We start from the raw sequence: 18,262 nt of genomic DNA, 5'->3' as shown, positions 1-18,262 counted from the left end.
ACATGAATAATGTCAATGCAAATTAATATCAGCTGGTTCAGTCCCAACTAATGGCCTGTATAAAGGTGTCCCATTACTAAGGTGTCCCACAAGAAACATTTTATAATAGGTAAAAGCATAGAGCTCTCTCAAGATATTCGCAAACTTATTGTTGCAAAACATACTGATGGCATTTATTTCAGAAGGATTTCTAAACTTCTGAATGTTCTAGTGAGCACTGTTGGGCCATAATCTAAGAACATTTTACCATTGAAATGGCTATGACCAAATGCTCCTCGCAAGATTTCTGACAGAGGAGTGAAAAGAATCAGAATATATATATATATATATATATATATATATATATATATATATATATATATATATATATATATATATATATGTATATATATATATATATATATATATATATATATATATATATATATATATATATATATATATATATGTATATATATATATATATATATGTATATATATATATATATATGTATATATATATATATATATATATATATATATATATATATATGTATATATATATATATATATATATATATATATATATATATATATATATATATATATATATATATATATATATATGTGGCGGGCGGTCAGGGCCAGCAAAGCCTTCTCTGCTGGCCTAAACACTATCAGAAGCACTGACTTACATTTACAGCCCAAATTCTAATATCTGTTTCATGAAATTGTATTAATTTATTCCCAACATTTTATTCTCTTCATTTCGTAGCATTTCTCTTGGCTGCACTGTTTCCAGTACGTGGATGTGGATGTTAGATTTTTTTGTCCAATCAGATTTTAGCTTTTATGTGCTGCCATGTCAATCTACTCTGCCCAGAGCCTTCTGTTCTGCAGGCCTTTCTTACCATAGACTCCTTAAGAAAAAGCTCTGTTTCTTTACCCAATCAGATTTCATATTTGCCTCACCTTGCCAGCTAACTGCCCCAGAATAGCGTCAGCATTTTTCCGTGTTCTGATTGGTTGGTCAGAGGGAAACTGTTACAGCCAAGTTCGACTGGCAAAACACGTGTGTAGCTCTGCACACATTAATACATCTGAGTTAGACTTTTTTAATGCCTACAGAGGAATAGCAATTGATTTGGTCTCGGACATACTTAAAAATAAATTTAGAAGAAAAGCTAGACATCGTAAGGAGAGGTCGGCCAACCCCGAAGCTAGTTAGCTTGTCTCAGCTCGGAAAAGTGTTTGTTAGCCACTTCCAGACCAGTAAATACGAGCGGTACCACTGGCTTACAGCCTCTAAGGAGCGGTGCAAATTATAAGTTTATAAAGATTTTAATGTTTTTGTCATGTTATTAGACAAATATTGATTGTGAACTGCTCCAGATGATGTACGTGGCACAGATGCGGTTCTATTGTAGAGGTTTGGAGTTGTCTTAACTGGGTTTCTTGCTTTAGTAAAATGGTATTCATCCTCTATATGCAAAATGCCTCAATCCCTGTAAAGCCACGTGTTGTTAAATTGTGTTTTTGTATAGTATTGATGGTTTCTATAATCACGATGTGATAGTGGTATTAAGATGAGGATTAAGTCGGGTAAATCCCCACTGAAGGCCCAGGTTCGAAACGCACTGCCTGCCACTGATATATATATATATATATATATATATATATATATATATATATGGAGGTGGTTTCTAATAATTGATTTTGAAACTTTGAAGCTCAACTGTACAATACCGAAATGACTCCTTCTAAAGGGGTTTCTGTTTTTCTGTGTGTTTGAATGGAAAAATTGAATCATTGCATGCAAATTTTTTATTAATGTAACTTCATAAACATGTTTTACGTGGGCTGGAGTGGAAGCTCTTCAGTCTACTATAGAGTGCTGCCCTCAGGTCTATTGGTATTGGGACACCTTGGTGGTGAATTGAAATGCTGATTGTGCCTCCAGCCTCCTCACCCTACATCACTACTTTACTAACACCAATGTGGCTGAATGAAACAAATCTATACAATCACACTTTAAGATCTACAGTGGATATATATATATATATATATATATATATATATTAGACTTGTTTATTCAGCTTGCACATTTCATGTATACATTTCATATATACATTTATATATATATATATATATATATATATATATATATATATATATATATATATATATATATATATATATATATATATATATACACACACACGTTATATACACATACATGAATGTGAAATGTTGGCCAGAATGTACAGTAGGGATATAAAGATACATATAGATAAAAAATAGTGCAGATGTAATGAGGAGTAAAAAATGTGTATATGTACATGTATAGTACAGAGGTTATATACAGTGTTTTGTTTTGTGTTTGTTTTGTAGTGATCTAGCGGTGTAGTGTAGAGTTCAGTAATGTGATGGTGGATGGAAAAAAGCTTCCCTGAACCTGGTGGTTCTGGTGCGTAAGTTCACTACTCTACTCCCTGAACTACTACTCTACTCCACTAATCTAGTCCCTCTACTCTACTCTATCTCCTTTTTTTGATGGAAGGAGGTTAAACAGTTTGTGACTGGAATGTGAAGAGTCCTTGATAATGTTGTGAGCTCTGCGCAGACATCTGCTGTAGTAAAGATGTTCAATGTCAGGTAGTTGGGTGCCAGTGATGCATTGGGCGATTTTGACCACCCTTTGCAGGGCTTTACGTTCACACACAGTGGACCCTCCGTACCATACAGTGATGGAGTTGTTCAGGATACTCTAAATGATGCAGTGGTAGAAACTCGTTAAAATCCCTGGGGACAGATAAGCTTTCTTTCGACTCAAGAAGTACAGGCATTGTTGTGCTTTTTTGACCAGCGCTGAACTATTGCCATGACAGATCCTCAGATATGTGAATTCCCAGGAACTTAAAGCTGGAGACTCGCTCTACCTCAGTTCCATTGATGTTGACTAGTAGATGTCTTCTGCTGTTGGATTTCGGAAAGTCCACAATGAGCTCTTTAGTCTTTGTGGCGTTGAGGGTCAGGTTGTTGTTGGCACACCATGCTGTCAGATTTTTGAACTTTTCCCTGTAGGCCAATTTATCGTTGTTGTCGATCTGGCCGACCACGGTGGTGTCATCTGCATACTTGATGAAGATGTTTAAGTTATACAGAGGAGCACAGTCGTGGGTTAGCAGGGAGTAGCCCTGCGGGATGCCAGTGTTCAGAATGAGGGTTGAGGATACCTGGTTGCCCAACCTAACAAATTGAGGTCTGTTGGTAAAAAAGTCCAGAATCCATCTGTAAGTGGAGGTGCAGATACCCAGGTTCTGAGAAGACGTCCCGGTATGTCATCCGGGCCAGCTGCCCTGCGTGCATCCACTCTGCTAAACGTTGAATAGACGTCCGTTGTTGAGAGTGATAGTGGGCTGTAAGCTGTAGAAAAGTCTGTGGTTGAGGTGAAATGTCCTGTGCTTTGATCAAAACGAGCAAAAAAGCGATTGAGTTCGTCCGGTTGGAAGGCACTGCTGGTTGGTTTAGCTGTACGTTTGTAGTCTGTAATGGTCTGGATGCCTTTCCACATGCGTCTGTGGTCAGAGTTGTGCAAGTGCTCTTCTATGTGGAGTTTGAATATGAGTTTTGCTCTCCTGATGCCTCTTTTCAGGTTGGCCCTGGCTCTGTTGTAGTCCTCTACGTTGCCAGATTTAAAGGCAGCATCCCTTGCTTTCCAAAGGAGACGGACTTTAGAGTTCAGCCACGGCTTCTGATTAGGAAAGCATTTCATGTGTTTGACGGTAGTGAAATTGTCAATTCACGTGTTGATATGGTCCAAAACAGATGATGTGTAAATGTCCATGTTCGTGTGAGAGTCCAGTGTGGCCTGTGAGGCAAACATGTTCCAGTCAGTATCCTGGAATTGTTGCTGTAGTGGAATATCTTCCCAGAAGAGTGGAGGTTATTATAACGGCAGACCTGGACTACATGTAAAAAGGTGTGCCAAAATGGATGGGAGCAAGTTTAGCAAAAGCGTTCCACAAACGAGTTGTTTCTGCCATTCTTTTTTCCCCCATTTGGTTCTGCTACGTCGTACACTTTATTGTCCTTAATAATTAGATGCAATGCCGCATGCTGAGACATTCTGGAAAAGAAAGGAGAACGAGATAGAAGTGCAGGATAATTCTTTCTCGCACTATTTCCCAAATTGAAGTGTAGCAATCAACAGAGAATATGTGATTGTGTTGTTCGAGATTAACTAGTTGACATCATTGATTTGAGTTGAGTCATTGGCATTTATCTGTCTGTTCATTTCTCTCATTCATTTGCATTGCATCATTTTTCTCTAACTGGTTAATGTTTACTACTTATTGTCTGACATCAGAAAAGTTCAAAGGTCAGGACTGACATGAGAGGCACACGTTAAGGGGCACTAAGAAGCTGAAGAGGTGAACAAATCCATCTGGAAAGAAAAGAGTGGAGAGCATCATGGTTGTAATCTCAGAGTTTCAGAGTGAGTGGCATTTTCACCGTTTTAGAAGAGTGTGTACACTGTGTGTGTGTGTGTGTGTGTGTGTGTGTGTGTGTGTGTGTGTGTGTGTGTTGTGTGTTTAACCTAAGTAAAAGTAAATAGATTCCAAATGATGTATTTTAGTATGATAGTACACAATTAAGGTTTTTTTTTTTTTTAAGTAATTTCATTACAATTACTTTTACACAAGGCACAAGAGGTAGCGGAAATCAGAGCTACTGTTACTAATTACAACCTTACCATGACACACCATTCTTCATATATAGAGAAAGCAAAATATTAGAAAAAATACTAAAATATAAAAATCTTTCAAAGAACTAGTGATTTTCCCCCTGTTTTTACTAACGTTGCTGCAGAGATCGGTGTGGGTTTGTCAGGCTTCGGTATATTCTTCCTGCTGTTTGGAGTGTTGCTGTACTTTGACTCTGTCTTGCTGGCATTTGGTAACGTAAGTACTATTTTATCTCAATCTCTGACTAATCATTCCTCTTCTTCCATTGAAACAAGGCACTTGATAAATAAAATGAATCATTTCCCATGCCGTTATAATTCAAATAACATTTAAGGTATGTGCATCTGTGTGGGAATATAGTGGGATGGTGGAACATTTAAAGCAAACATACTTGTAATAATATGAGCTATGCAGTGCCACAAAGATGAAGTCCTCTTTATCAATTAAAACTATTGTTTTGTGTCCATGTGGGTTTCCTCCCAGTTTTAAGTTTTCCATTCAACTGCAATTAAGTGGATTGGATGTCAAATGTGTGTGTGTGCCTCCACATCCAGTTTTCCCAGAATAGATTCCAGATTCCACTGCCACTGGACTCTATCTTCCACTTTCACTGTACAGGATAATCTGCTTACTGAACGTGAATGCATGAATAAAGTAATGAATGGCTTACAATAAATCTCTGACCAGTGAGTGGGATTTAAAATAAATACAGTCCTGCACACAATGCAATTATTCATTTAAACTCTAACAACTAAATCAAAAGTACACTATATGGACAAAGGTTTAGGGACACAAGACTTTTCCAGCCATATGTGGTCTTCTCCATACTGTTATTGCAATATCGGACACACAGAAGTTGTAGTGGATGTAAATGGATGCAATATAATGACATTTTTACCTAACTTGAACTGGGAAGCACAGAACATTTCCAGCATGGCAGTGCTTCTGAGTGCAAAACCAGCTCTATGATCAGATGGTTCACATGGTTTGGATTGAAAGTGGCCCGAGATACTGTAGAGCTCTGACCTCAACCCAATGAGTACCTGACTTTACTAACACCCTTCTAGACAAATAAGCACAAATCTACACAAGCACACTCTTAAGTCTAGTGGAACATCTTCAAAGAAGAGTGGAAGTTATTATAACAGCAAATGGGGATAAGGCGTGGCATGGGACGATCAAAAAGCACATACCAGTCTTATAGTCCACAAACTTTAAAAATCTATATAGAATTGGCATAAAAAAAATATATAATGCTAGACAACTGTGGTATTTATTGAGCTTTATTAGGTTTACCCATGTAGTTTACATATTTTTCTACATATGGTTAGTGTTAGCTATAGTGTGATTGTAAACTGTGATACTGGGCTGCATTGTCCTGTGAAAATTAAAACACAAGACTAAGAACTGAAGAGTTGAAAATTGTTTGCATTTAAATTTAGGATATTGACAGAGCTAGCGGTCTTAATGGGGTCTTGATCCTCTAGATCAACAGTGAGCTTGTCTCCAGGACTCCCATTCCTACAGTCTAGCCTAAACATAACATTATCTAAAGTATACTGATAAACAGTACATTTTATTTCATTAGCTGTATTTGCTCTTTTTATGCCAAATATCATATACATCATATAATAAAATATACATTATCAGTCTTATAATAAGATAAAATGCAAAATTTCTGCATTTTTTTGTGTATTAATGTTAATAAAAAAATATGAACTAGTTAATTATTAACTAACAAAATACTGTTCGTTTCTGGTTTTAATTATAATCTCTGAAACTTGTTGAGAGACTTCATCAGCTGACCAAAGTGTTTTGATACTATTTCACGATATCAGCAAACCACACTGTAGTTAAAACCCAGGAACAAGCCCACAAGAGCTGCAGTTCTGAAGATGCTCTGACCTGTTGTCTAGCCATCACAATTTGGTACTCTACTTGTCAAACTTGCGCAAATCCATACACTTGGCCATTTTTCCTCCTTCTAATACATGAACATTAGGATTAAATCTTCACTTGCTGCCTAATATTTCCCACCCACTAACAGGTACCATGATGAAGAGGTCACTGGTCATAATGCTTTAATGTAGCATGGAAATCTATTGATACACTACCAAGTACACAGTTCAAGCAAGATACAGATTTTGGTGTCACAATTTTTTTTTTTAAATCCTCATCAAGCCTAAAGAGTGAAATAAACAATCATACTAGTTTTAGCAGTACTCAGTCTTACTCGTTCTGTATTGTTTGAAAAAAAAAGAAAGATTGCATTCATTCTAAGATTGTTAATGGTCAATTTTGTGTATTTGTGCTTCTAAACCTGAATGATCTGACATGTAATCATGTACTAGTAGCTTGCAACTGAAAACCATGATTGAATGTCTAAGGGGATAGAAATTATGCAAGAATAATAGTCTGGAACAAAATAGACTGATTTTCCTTTGCAATGATTTGTGTTTTATCTCAGATCTTGTTCCTGACTGGTCTGGCCTTCATCACAGGCCTGAGGAGAACGGCTCACTTCTTTTTCCAGAGACACAAGCTCAGAGCTTCCTCCTTCTTTCTGGGTGGTGTGGCTTTAGTGGTGTTCCGATGGCCACGAATAGGCATGCTGGTGGAGACATACGGATTTGTGCTTCTTTTTAAGTGAGTAACATTTGTTTGGTTCGTATAATATGACACAATTTACAATAATCCAAGTGCTCCTTTTAAACTTTTAAGTTAGTAAAAGTACAAAAGTATTTGCCATCAATGTACTTAAGAATCCAAAGTACTATGATTTATTATGACTATAATGTTCCTATTGTCATTCTTGTGACAAGACTTTTGCTTTATCAACTCAGTTTATATAAAAAGGCTTTAATGTTACTCTTAATACTCCAATGTATTCACAGAATATGAATGACAAATGCTTAATATCTATTAAAAATATCATGACTCCAAAATCTTCTTTTAAATGACTTAAAAAAAAAAAACTGCACAAGTTGTGACTAGAGTCAGGAGTTCAGTCCCGAAATGTTTTGCTTGTTGATGAAATGATGCCAAAATATATGTTGGTGATAAGTAGATACACACCAAGCGGCAATCAAAACAAGTCCAAAACAGAGCGTGCTCTCTACTCTGATTGGTGGCTTGCTGTGTGCTTGACCAGTTACATTTTTATTCACTCATAAATAAAAAAAGAAAGACTGATTTTGCAAAGGTTTTGTAGTAGAATAAAGATATTTGACCTTGAAATGTAGTGTAGTTAAAGTAAAAGTCTCCCCAAATAGAAGTACTTCATTTAAGTACAGATGCGTGAAAAAGCTGCTTAAATACAGTAACAAATGACATTTACTTTGTTTCTGTACACCACTGATATAGTTTTTTGTTTAGTTCTCTGAATATCTGTATCTGTATTTAAACATGAAGTGACTATGGCTTCAATTGAAGCTTAAACACCATATCATTATGCCGCTTAAAAAATGTAAAAATAGCATTACTATCAGCATGTGGACTTGTGTAGATTCTGGCTCAAACAGTTCCTCAACCTCAGCTGCATCAATTGAGTTTATAATTGTCATCAACTAGAGATCTGTGCAGAAATCCTTATTAATTACATTCATAAAATTATTCTTTTAGTATTTTTTTGTCAGCATAATCATAACATGAATAAATGATGGATGATACTAAGCATGAATAACTGATTGCTCAATATAGTTTGTCCTTCAAGCTTATTTCTGACAGTTCTGACTAAACCCTCCCATACTCATGTGACGTATTGCTGTGTTTCATGGGATTCCAATCTCAGTACTAACTTTAGTTTCAATTACATGCTCTGTAAACCTTTCTAACAATCTTTCTAAATCAACAATTAAACGAAGAATAGTTCAGCTCCAGTGTTGGGGATTTGAATCCCACCTCTGCCCCGTACGCATGGAGTCTGCATTTTCTTCCTGTGCTTCTGGTTTTTTCTCCAGGTAATTTGGTTTCCTCTGCCAGTCAAAAGATATACATATATTGACTGATATTTCCAAATTATATATATACTGTGTGAGTGTGTGAGTGTCTGTATGTGAGATTCAGCCTGATGGATTGGCATCCCGTTCAACTTTCCATCTCCTAATGCTTAATGAGATTTGACCGAGGTTTTCTGTGTTGTTTTGGACAGGGTTTGAGTAAGTTCACTATGCATAAGTCAAAGTTCATCTTTGAGGCTTTAAACCTTAGGATGAACTCCTTGCACTCCTAATGAAGTTGATTACAAAACTTAGCATTATAGCGTTGAAATGCTATTTAAGGACCCAACAGTGTATGATTTTCATAGGACACAGATAATTTGTGAAAACCTTCTTTCTCCAATGGCTGACATAGTCAAGTCAGTTGGTCTTGTGGCTTCACCCAGTTTCTATATTTAATTACTTGATTTCCGCTTTTGCTACAATGTAGGATAGTGATGAGTTATTTGCAAAATTCATAAATATTTTTTTTAATTATTGTAAAAAGCCATCTTGTGTACCTCTAATGTTTGTACATAACACTGCAATCGGCTGCTCGATGGGGTGGAATTCTCAGCTCTGAAGTAGACAAACATCTTTTAAACCAGTGTTGTAGAGGAAGCTGGATGACTCCTTGATCCTGAAACTACAGCTTGAGCAAAAGAAATAGTCACCATCATATTTTGCAGAATTTATGACCATGCTACGCACTATAGAGGACAAACATGTTTCCAAAAGGGCACAGATAAAGGAGCATTTAGGAGCTGTCAAACCGTGTTCTGGGATTTTATTGCAGCAAACAGATGAAATAGCTCAACTTAATTCTGTCACCACCCAATTGACCAGTCAAATAGCTGATCTTTAAAGTCAACTTACTACTCTGATATCAAGCCAAAAGAAGGATAAGCCTAACAGCAAGTCTAATGTCTCTAAAGGGTCAAACAAAAAAAGGCATTGAGCAGCCCAAAGATTAATGTAAGTCCACAGGCAAACGCCCAATTTCCAGGCCCAATTGAAAGAACGCCAAAGAGAGTGGGAGGACAAATTGTTTCTGAACTTCAGTTAAACTGGGCACAGTTCCTGTTGTGGGACAAACGGGGACTGACAACTACCAGGCACGTCCCAAATATTCACAAATATTAATGGCTCAAACACAACCCAAGCTACATCATCTCTTCTTACCTAAAGGGTTGATAGGTACTAAATGCACTGCTCAAATATGCATTGCAGGCTCTAAATGCAATTGCTTACTCGATACAGGTTCACAAATTTCTCTCTCTTTATTTCTACTATTTCTCAATCATTTTATGATAAAAACTTGCCAGAACAACAAATTCAGCCCTTGAACAATTTATTGTAAGTCGAGATTGTAAATATCGAATATTAAATATCGTACTTAAATATAAGTGTACCTTTTCTTGGTTACAATGAAGTGATCATTAATTTCCCAAGAGACTTTGTAGGCATTGAGATGGAAGTACCCACCCTGGCATTGATTCATTCCTTATTTTTCTTCTTCTTCTGAACCATCTTTACTAGTTGGTACAGAACTCTGGATAGGCTGTAAAAATGCCTAGCCAGCACCCAACCCATTACCTTTCCCGGACTTATGTACAAACAAGTACTCAAAACTTTGGCAGTACAGCAAGCCCAGAATGTAAAGGGAAATGTGGAGCTGGTACGCTTATCAGGGAACTGCCCTCAGGTTTGGGTTTCTTGCCAGCAGGATTAATTGATAAAACCTCAGTAGTGATTAAAAATCCTACCATTCATGACATCACAGTTCCTTCTAAAAGTGCTTTAGCAGAATTAAAAGCTGTTCAGTTCGTGTTTCCAAAAATACAACTGAACCAAAACCCAGAACTCATTCTGTGTTTAAATTAAATTTTGGTTACTCACCTATCTCAGAAGGGTGGAGAAAAAGACTTACCAGACAGCTCCAGACCATGTCAGAGGTTTTCTCTATTTCCCCTTAGGATTTTGGGTTCACTGATGAGGTTGAGCATGGAATAAACCTTGCAGATGAAACACCTTTCAAACATCTGGCCAGACCTATCCACCCAGATGATCGAGAGGCTGTTGAATGTCTGCAAGAGTTGCTTGATGCAGAAATAGAAAACTGCAATAGTGTGTGTATTTGGGTTTTATGAGTTTATTCGAGTGCTGCTAGAAGTTACAAATGCTCCAAGCACATTTCAGAGGATCGTTCAATTCAATTAATTTTTATTTTTATAGTGCTTTTAACAATGAACATTGTCTCAAAGAAGCTTTACACAGATAATGTAGTGATAAAAAATTAATATGTTCTTAATAAGTAGGTTTGTCCCCAATGAGCAAGCCGGTGGTGACCGTGGTAAGGAAAAACTTCTTGAGATGGCAAAGGAAGAAACCTTGAGAGGAACCAGACCCAAGAGGGAACCCATCCTTGTCTGGGTTGCACCAAATGTCCATTTTTTGCAGATATACGGTGTTGCGGGGTACAGTGATGGTGATTAACCGAAGTGGGAAGCTCAATGGAGGGAAGAGGGGCAGAAACAGTGGTCACCTCAGGAGCATGTTTATCTTGATCGAAAGAGAGAGAGAGAGAGAGAGAGAGAGAGAGAGAGAGAGAGAGAGAGAGAGAGAGAAAAGGGGTGACAGGAAGAAAAGGATATGGATTATTATGTGTCTTTATTGTTGTATTAAAGTTAATGTCACTGTACAGTTTGGACTCCGACAAGACTCGCTATGGCAGCATAACTAAAAGGGAGAATGAACCGGAAGGTAACACCGACATGAGGGATCTCTGGGATAAGAGACGACCCACCACACCACCATCAACAAACCTGAGTGAATGTGTGAGAGTGAGGGGACGACAGCATAGAAATATCCCAGTTCACCAAACACTCTATATCCATGATCCCCCCAGATCTGCTCCTTTACCCTAAAAACAATCTACTGATAAAAAACTTGACTAAATAAATACGTTTTCAACCTTGACTTGAACACTGAGACTGTGTCTGAGTCCTGAACACTGATTGGAAGGTTGTTCCATAACCGTTAGACTTTATAAGAGAAAGATCTGCCCCCTGCTGTAGTCTTCATTATTTGAGGTACCAACAAGGTACCTCAAATACCTCAGGTACCTGATGCTGACGTGTATGTATGCCTAACACGGTAACGTGGTGAGGTACTAATGCAATGACTGAGGCAGATTTTAAAAGAGATGAGATAATGGTCTGAAATAGCTTCAGACTGTGGAATTATGACTAAATATTTTTTTTTTAATCCAAATGTTAATAACAAACAAAATGTTTTACATTTGTGTTTAGTCTTTTTTGTGACGCTTAGATTATTATTATAAATAGGTGCAACTCCGCCTCCTCTGCCAAACTTGGCTTTGTACAGTAACCTGTTAATTAGTGCTGTTCTGAGACTATGACCTATACTACAAGAAATGAGAGCAGCACCTTCCCGTGTGGGATGGATACCGTCCCACAGGCCAGCCTCGATCATGGAAAAGGGCATGGCAGACATTAACTTTTGAGAAGTCCTCATATTTATAGACGACATAATTGTCTGGAGAAGCATGAAGAGAGACTGGTTAGAGTTTTGAGTAGGTTCAGGGGATATGGTCTGGAATTATCTCCAGAGTGATGTGTTTTTGCACAAACCTTTGTGAGGTACTTAGGCCATATAGTCTCGAAGCAAGGTGTGACAACCAATTCTAAAAAAGTTGAAGCGGTAAAAACCTGGCCAGTTCCCAAAGCTTTGAAAGAACCTCGGTCCTTCCTTTGGTTTACTGGCTGTTATCGTCGATTTATCAAGGATTTTTTAAAAAAGGTGAGACCATTAAATGAGTTGACAGCTGGGTATCCTCCAACCCAGAAATCTTGTAGGGTAAGTGATTTTGGGTATCGAAACCCAAAAGACCAATTTGGTGGCAGATGGACTGCTGCTTGTCAGGAAGCATTTGATTTGATGATCAAAGAGCTTACAATGGCACCAATTTTAGCTTTTGCTGACCCAAGCCTGCCTTACATCTTACATATGGATGCAAGCATAGCAGGGTTGGGTGCTGCTCTGTATAAGGAGCAAGATGGAAAGTTATCTGCACTTTTGATGCATAATTTTAGGCTGCAATATAGGTCAGGAAAACAGAACATGGATGCCAATGGACATCCATTAAAGCAGAATGGACATCTAAAATTGTAATTACTGTTCAGTTAATGTGTTTTGGATTAATGTTCTGCAATTGATCTAACTGATTGTCTTTTTGTTTTATGTGTAGTATTTACCTCAGTCTTTCATGGTGAAATGGTGAAATATCCAAAATATCAGTAGTTTTGATGCAACCTCTAAAAACAAAACAAACAAAAAAAATAACTAAGAGTAACACGTTATTACAAGGTCAGGAGAGAAATCCTTAAACAAAATCCTTGGTATATTGTAACCTTTATTTGTATTGACATTTTTAATTATGCCTTTTTTTTTTCAGTGCATAGAAATTTCTATTTTCTTTCTCTTGCCACACAACTATATAAATTCAAATTTCTCTAAATTTGTGTGTGTGTGTCTTTCTGCCTCCTGTGACAACTAAATCTTCTGAAGGCCCTGAGATTGGGCAAAGTCAAAACATTACTATCTGTTACTTACTTTAATTGTATTATTGTATCACACAAGTGTTACACCATCATACCTCACACCTTTGCATAAAATACACTTTTGGCTTACCAAGCCATCACTCCAATGTTTGTTATACTAGTTGATCTTTGTTTGTATTTGATTTGATTGGTTTTGTCTCTTGGGTTTTGTTCGCACCACACCTGAACTTGTGTATACTTGGATTATGATTTATGATTTGGATTTGTTTGCATGTTTGTACTCAATAAATTCTCCCTGTGCTTGCATTTCAATTACAGCCTCGTATAGCAGAACAAACTATTTTTAAGCTGCTTTGATAAATATATGATCAGCAAACATTGCCATGCTGATGTCAGTTTTGCTAAAGACATTGTGAATGATACAGTTATGAATCAATAGTTATATTTATATTAAAATTGTAATCTTGCATACCAGTGTAGATTTATTCATTGCTAGAGACTCAAAGCACTTTTGTACGTCGCTCTGTATAAGGGCTTCTGCCGCAAATGTAAATGTAAATGAATTAGATTCTGTCTTTTCTCCAGGTCATTCTTCCCAATGGCTTATGGATTTCTTGGAACAGTATTGAACATGCCATTCCTCACTGCAGTAAGAAGGACATGAGATAATATTATAGAGCACTGACACAGAAAATGTAAATGTCGTATTAACTGTTTTTCTTATTCGCTCTGTTTTAGCTATTTAATTCGTCAGGAAGCAGCTCCTCCATGGTGTAAGAGTTCTCACATCGATTGCAACACAGTGAAGCATGTGAATACCACCATACAATACAATGGACAGAAAAAAAAACATATCCATGAAACACACCATGAATTCACTTCCATTTGGCGAAAATATCATTTTCTTTGTCTGTATGAAATGTATATTATTTAAAAAATATTTGTATTTGTCTTGTTTTAAATAAAACTAATTGTTATTTTTAAATCCTGCCCTTTTTCTATTTTAATAAGTTGAAATAAATTGGACCGAATTCATATCTTGCATCTCCATTGTACAGTTAATTAACTTTGAATGATGATGCCAAGATGTTGTGTTTCATTTCCTTCTCATCACAAGTTTCCAGATGCACAGAGTTTCTACATAAAACTTGTTGACCTGATTGAGTTCTTCATCTCCATTTTGTATAAGCGCTTGTTCAGCGTGGACCCTGTGTTCCTTTCTTTTGTTTGTTGAAAAAAAAATGTATTTGAAAAAAAAATTATCTGATTTAATTATTAGATGTTGATGGCAAATTCCATAAGGATGCTTCATGATTCCAGTAAAAAGTTAGCCAGGATGAGAGAGACACAGACAGATCAGAGGGAGCGTTACTGGGGTCTCACCAACAGCATGCTGGGAAACTTATGACGCAGGTCCATTGGGAGTATAATAAGGGATTCGGGAGAGTAACACAGGAGATGCACTCTATTCTAGAGTCCCATATTTATTGCACATCCAGAACTAAAGAAGTACACACAGGTAGGTTATTTAATATTAATATTTTGCTCAAGGATACGCTTCTAAATCTGTGAATTTTATGGTTAATTTTAATATTGCTTTAAATTGCAAACTACTGTGTAATGGCATTCCTACAGAATCTCTGGATAGTGGGTGTGGGTTTGGGTATGTGGGTGTATTTGCTTGCATATTGCATAAGTCAAGTAAACAAAAGTGATCTAATCATGAGCAGTTTAATTGAGAGCTTACTAACAAAATTTCTTGTTACTCCTACAGCTGCTTTCTATCTTCTGTCTTGACAAGTTTAACAAAATTAGGAACAGTTTGAAGCTAATTTTTGATTATAATTATACTGCCTATAAAGAAATATATATATAAATATACTACTGAGTACTAAGTGTTCAAAATCTTATATTTTCTCCCATATTTCATGACAAAATGTGGAAGATTAATAAAAGAATATTGTTGCATGTTAAAACACCCAAAATATATTCACATAACCACAGCTCCAGTATCAAGTTTAACCTTTCGGCTGCAGACCCCGTCAGGAAAAGGTGACGTGATATGGACTTTGATGGTATTTGCTGTTTTTGAAGTGTGTGTGTGTGTGTGTGTGTGTGTGTGTGTGTGTGTGTGTGTGTGTGTGTGTGTGTGTGTGTGTGTGACAGATATGTTTTTAGATCTTGGTGGGGACCAAATGTGCCTACTTAGCCTGGAATCTGTTTTTTAATGGTGTCCCTACAAATTTTACTTACTTTTGTAGCTTACTGAGTTTGGTGTTAGGAGTAGATTAAGGTGCATACTATTAATTAGCTACATTAATAATTATGTAAGTGAAAGTGAAAAAAACAAAACAAAATGTGTGTGTGTGTCAGCAAAAGAAAGGTACACACACGTCAATATAACTCCACCCTCTTATCTTAACTGCCTCAGATCACAGCCGTGTATCTAAAATTCTCTAAATTCTCCTCTGTGTTTTTCTCAGAAACTTTCAGTCTAAGCTTTGACACTTGTGGATAGAGTTTTTTTTTTAATTCTTATTGTGATTTGTGTATTTCCTCACAGACACATTGCATTGATTTTTCCCTTTCAGGAAACTGTGGAGGCTGATAAAAATGCTCCTGTTTGCAGTAATACTTCTGTTATCAGCTACACTTGGAGAAAGTAATCCCAAACAAGAGTATGCTGAAGGTATTACACAAACACACGCGTCTTCTTATTCATGACAAGTAATGCATAAACACATCTAAATACACTTGGACAATGTTTCAGGATACCTGATCATAAGATTTATTTGTTTTTTGAACATCCCACCTCACAATCAGTCCCCTATGCTGTTAAAATAATGTTTTGGGAAGATGTTCCACTAGTTCCAGGTGAAGTGTGTTTGTGGAGATTTGATGCTTATTTAGAGAGAAGGGCATTAGTAAAATCAGATTCTGATGTAGTGTGAATAGGCCCAGGTGCAGTCAGAGTTCCAGTTCATCTCAAAGGTGTTTAATAGAGTTGATGTCTATAGCAGGTCAGTCAAGGTCTTTCGCTCCAGTCCATGTAAACCATATCTTCTTGGAGCTGGTTTTGTGCACAGGGACACTGTCAGCTGGAACAGGTTTGGTTCTCTAAATTTGAGTGAAGGAAACAAATTTCATTCAACTTTGAGTTAACAGTTTGGGGAAGAACCTCACTTGGCAAGAAAAGTCGCGAATAAGGAAAAAGTAGCATTAGAGTTTTTACATAGATTTCTCTAAATTCATCTTTCGAGCCACTGTGTGTAGCAACAGCAGCAGCAGAAGACACAGTATTAACTACTGCAGAGATGCTTCTGTTGCCACTGATAAGGCTGCTGAAATGTACATGCGTTTTCTTTAGGTGAAGCACACGTGTAAATATGACTAAATTATCAACAAAAACAGGATAAATTAGCCACACACTCATGGTGATCTAGCAAAAAAAAAAAAATTTTTTTTTTCTGTGCAGCGTTTTTATATTTAGAGAAAATGGCCCCAAATGACAGCCCGGACTACCCGTGCTAATCAGCCCAGAGTTTCACAGGAAATTAAACTGCATGACTTATGCACATCAGTCAGTTGTGAGAGGATGGAAACTAAAGTAGCACCTCAGCAAGGTTAAGTTAAAGTCGTTAATATGATCATATAAAATGGAAATGAGGTAGTCACAGTTTATGCTTAGGTTCAATTCTGTCTCTCTGAATCGTTTTACGTTCAATACGTGATCTCTTCAAGGACCATTTAAAAATAATCCAATAAAACAACTGCATAGTACTTTAATATTATAATAAGCATTGGGCCTGAGGGTGATTAAAGATGAAAATGTTTATTAAACCCAATGTGCAACTACCAAAATAACTGGAAGACTAACTGGAACACCAGAAAGTGGCAATGATTTTGTTTAATCTTTAACCCTGTATTAATGTGACGTGTAACACTTTGTATGAGCTTATACTTATATAAGCATAAACTGTATATTCCTGTTCCTTTTAAAATTAAGCTTAAGTTATGCTCTTTAATTTAGTCCACAGCAGGTGTAGAACATGTATGTAGTTAAAATGATAGTAGAACTTATACAAACATTCGCATTCTAAACATACAGGTATGTATACCTCTTTAGACTACTGTTATATTCTCTCACTGACCACATTATTTGAGGTATTTTAAGAATACATGTGCCTCTATAAATTCATGGTATTATCCAATCACCTATCATGTCATAGCAGTACAGTTCATACTGTATATACTGGATATTACATGGCCTTTTTAATTTTCTTTTCTTGTAGATGTCACTTCTGAGGAGCGAGTGCTCAGGTTTTTGCAGAGAATTGCTGCACAGCCGACACACCAACCTCTCGCATCCAAACTCTTGCCTCACCACGCAATGAACATGCCTAACCCATGGCTAAGTGCACAACTCCCCAGTAGCTTGTGGTGGTGGCATCCAGAAAACCCTCATCCTGAAACCAAAAGGAGGCAGAATCTAGCACCATATAATCTTAACTCATTTGGCCTTCGTTACGGGAAGTAAGATCAGGCCATGGCTACAGAATAAATTCTGCTCGCAACTGCTCGATAGTTTGATAAATCGAGCAGTTTTGATTATTATCATTCTGATTTTCATAAATAAATTAAGCTTGAAATCCTCCTGTCTGATTTGTCTATTTTGATAGCAACTTAAATGTAGTGAATAAGGGTGACTTGCACCAAACTTAGTATAATATATTCTATTCATATCAGATATACTTTATTATCTTTGGTAAAATTCTATATTTCTGCATTTTTATTGTTTCACTATGTAACTTTTTATTGTTACTATGTATGCATTATACAGAATAAAAGCTGACTGATATTATAATAAAATGTAGTTTCCAGGACAGTGTATTACTATAATCTCTAATTATTCTATATTACTTTTATATTTATCAGGTTTTATTCTTCAGTAATCTTTGCATTCTGGCTCAATCAC

At 36.6% G+C, this 18,262-nt stretch overlaps 1 protein-coding gene across 1 annotated transcript; it reads left to right on the top strand.

The window, feature by feature from the left end:
- The first annotated feature begins 4,353 nt into the window (after positions 1 to 4,353).
- On the top strand, positions 4,354 to 14,117 carry golt1a (golgi transport 1A). The gene is made up of 5 exons (XM_083533514.1): positions 4,354 to 4,477; positions 4,852 to 4,943; positions 7,195 to 7,373; positions 13,873 to 13,936; positions 14,026 to 14,117. The coding sequence occupies exons 1-5, from the start codon at positions 4,453 to 4,455 to the stop codon at positions 14,062 to 14,064; spliced, it is 399 nt and encodes a 132-aa protein (XP_083389640.1). The 5' UTR covers positions 4,354 to 4,452; the 3' UTR covers positions 14,065 to 14,117.
- Positions 14,118 to 18,262: the final 4,145 nt, after the last annotated feature.

This window comes from Silurus aristotelis (genome assembly GCF_946808225.1).
Source record: "Silurus aristotelis genome assembly, chromosome: 28".
Lineage (NCBI taxonomy): Eukaryota > Metazoa > Chordata > Actinopteri > Siluriformes > Siluridae > Silurus > Silurus aristotelis.
The sequence above is the reverse complement of the archived record's forward strand: the minus strand, read 5'-3'. Positions and strand labels throughout refer to the sequence as shown.

Excerpts from the sequence above, each read along its gene's own strand:
- golt1a (XM_083533514.1), top strand. The coding sequence starts at position 4,453 with ATGGTTGTAATCTCAGAGTTTCAGA. Across the intron at positions 4,944-7,194 it reads TCTTGCTGGCATTTGGTAAC|ATCTTGTTCCTGACTGGTCT; the intron begins GTAAGTACTATT and ends GTTTTATCTCAG. Across the intron at positions 7,374-13,872 it reads GGATTTGTGCTTCTTTTTAA|GTCATTCTTCCCAATGGCTT; the intron begins GTGAGTAACATT and ends TCTTTTCTCCAG.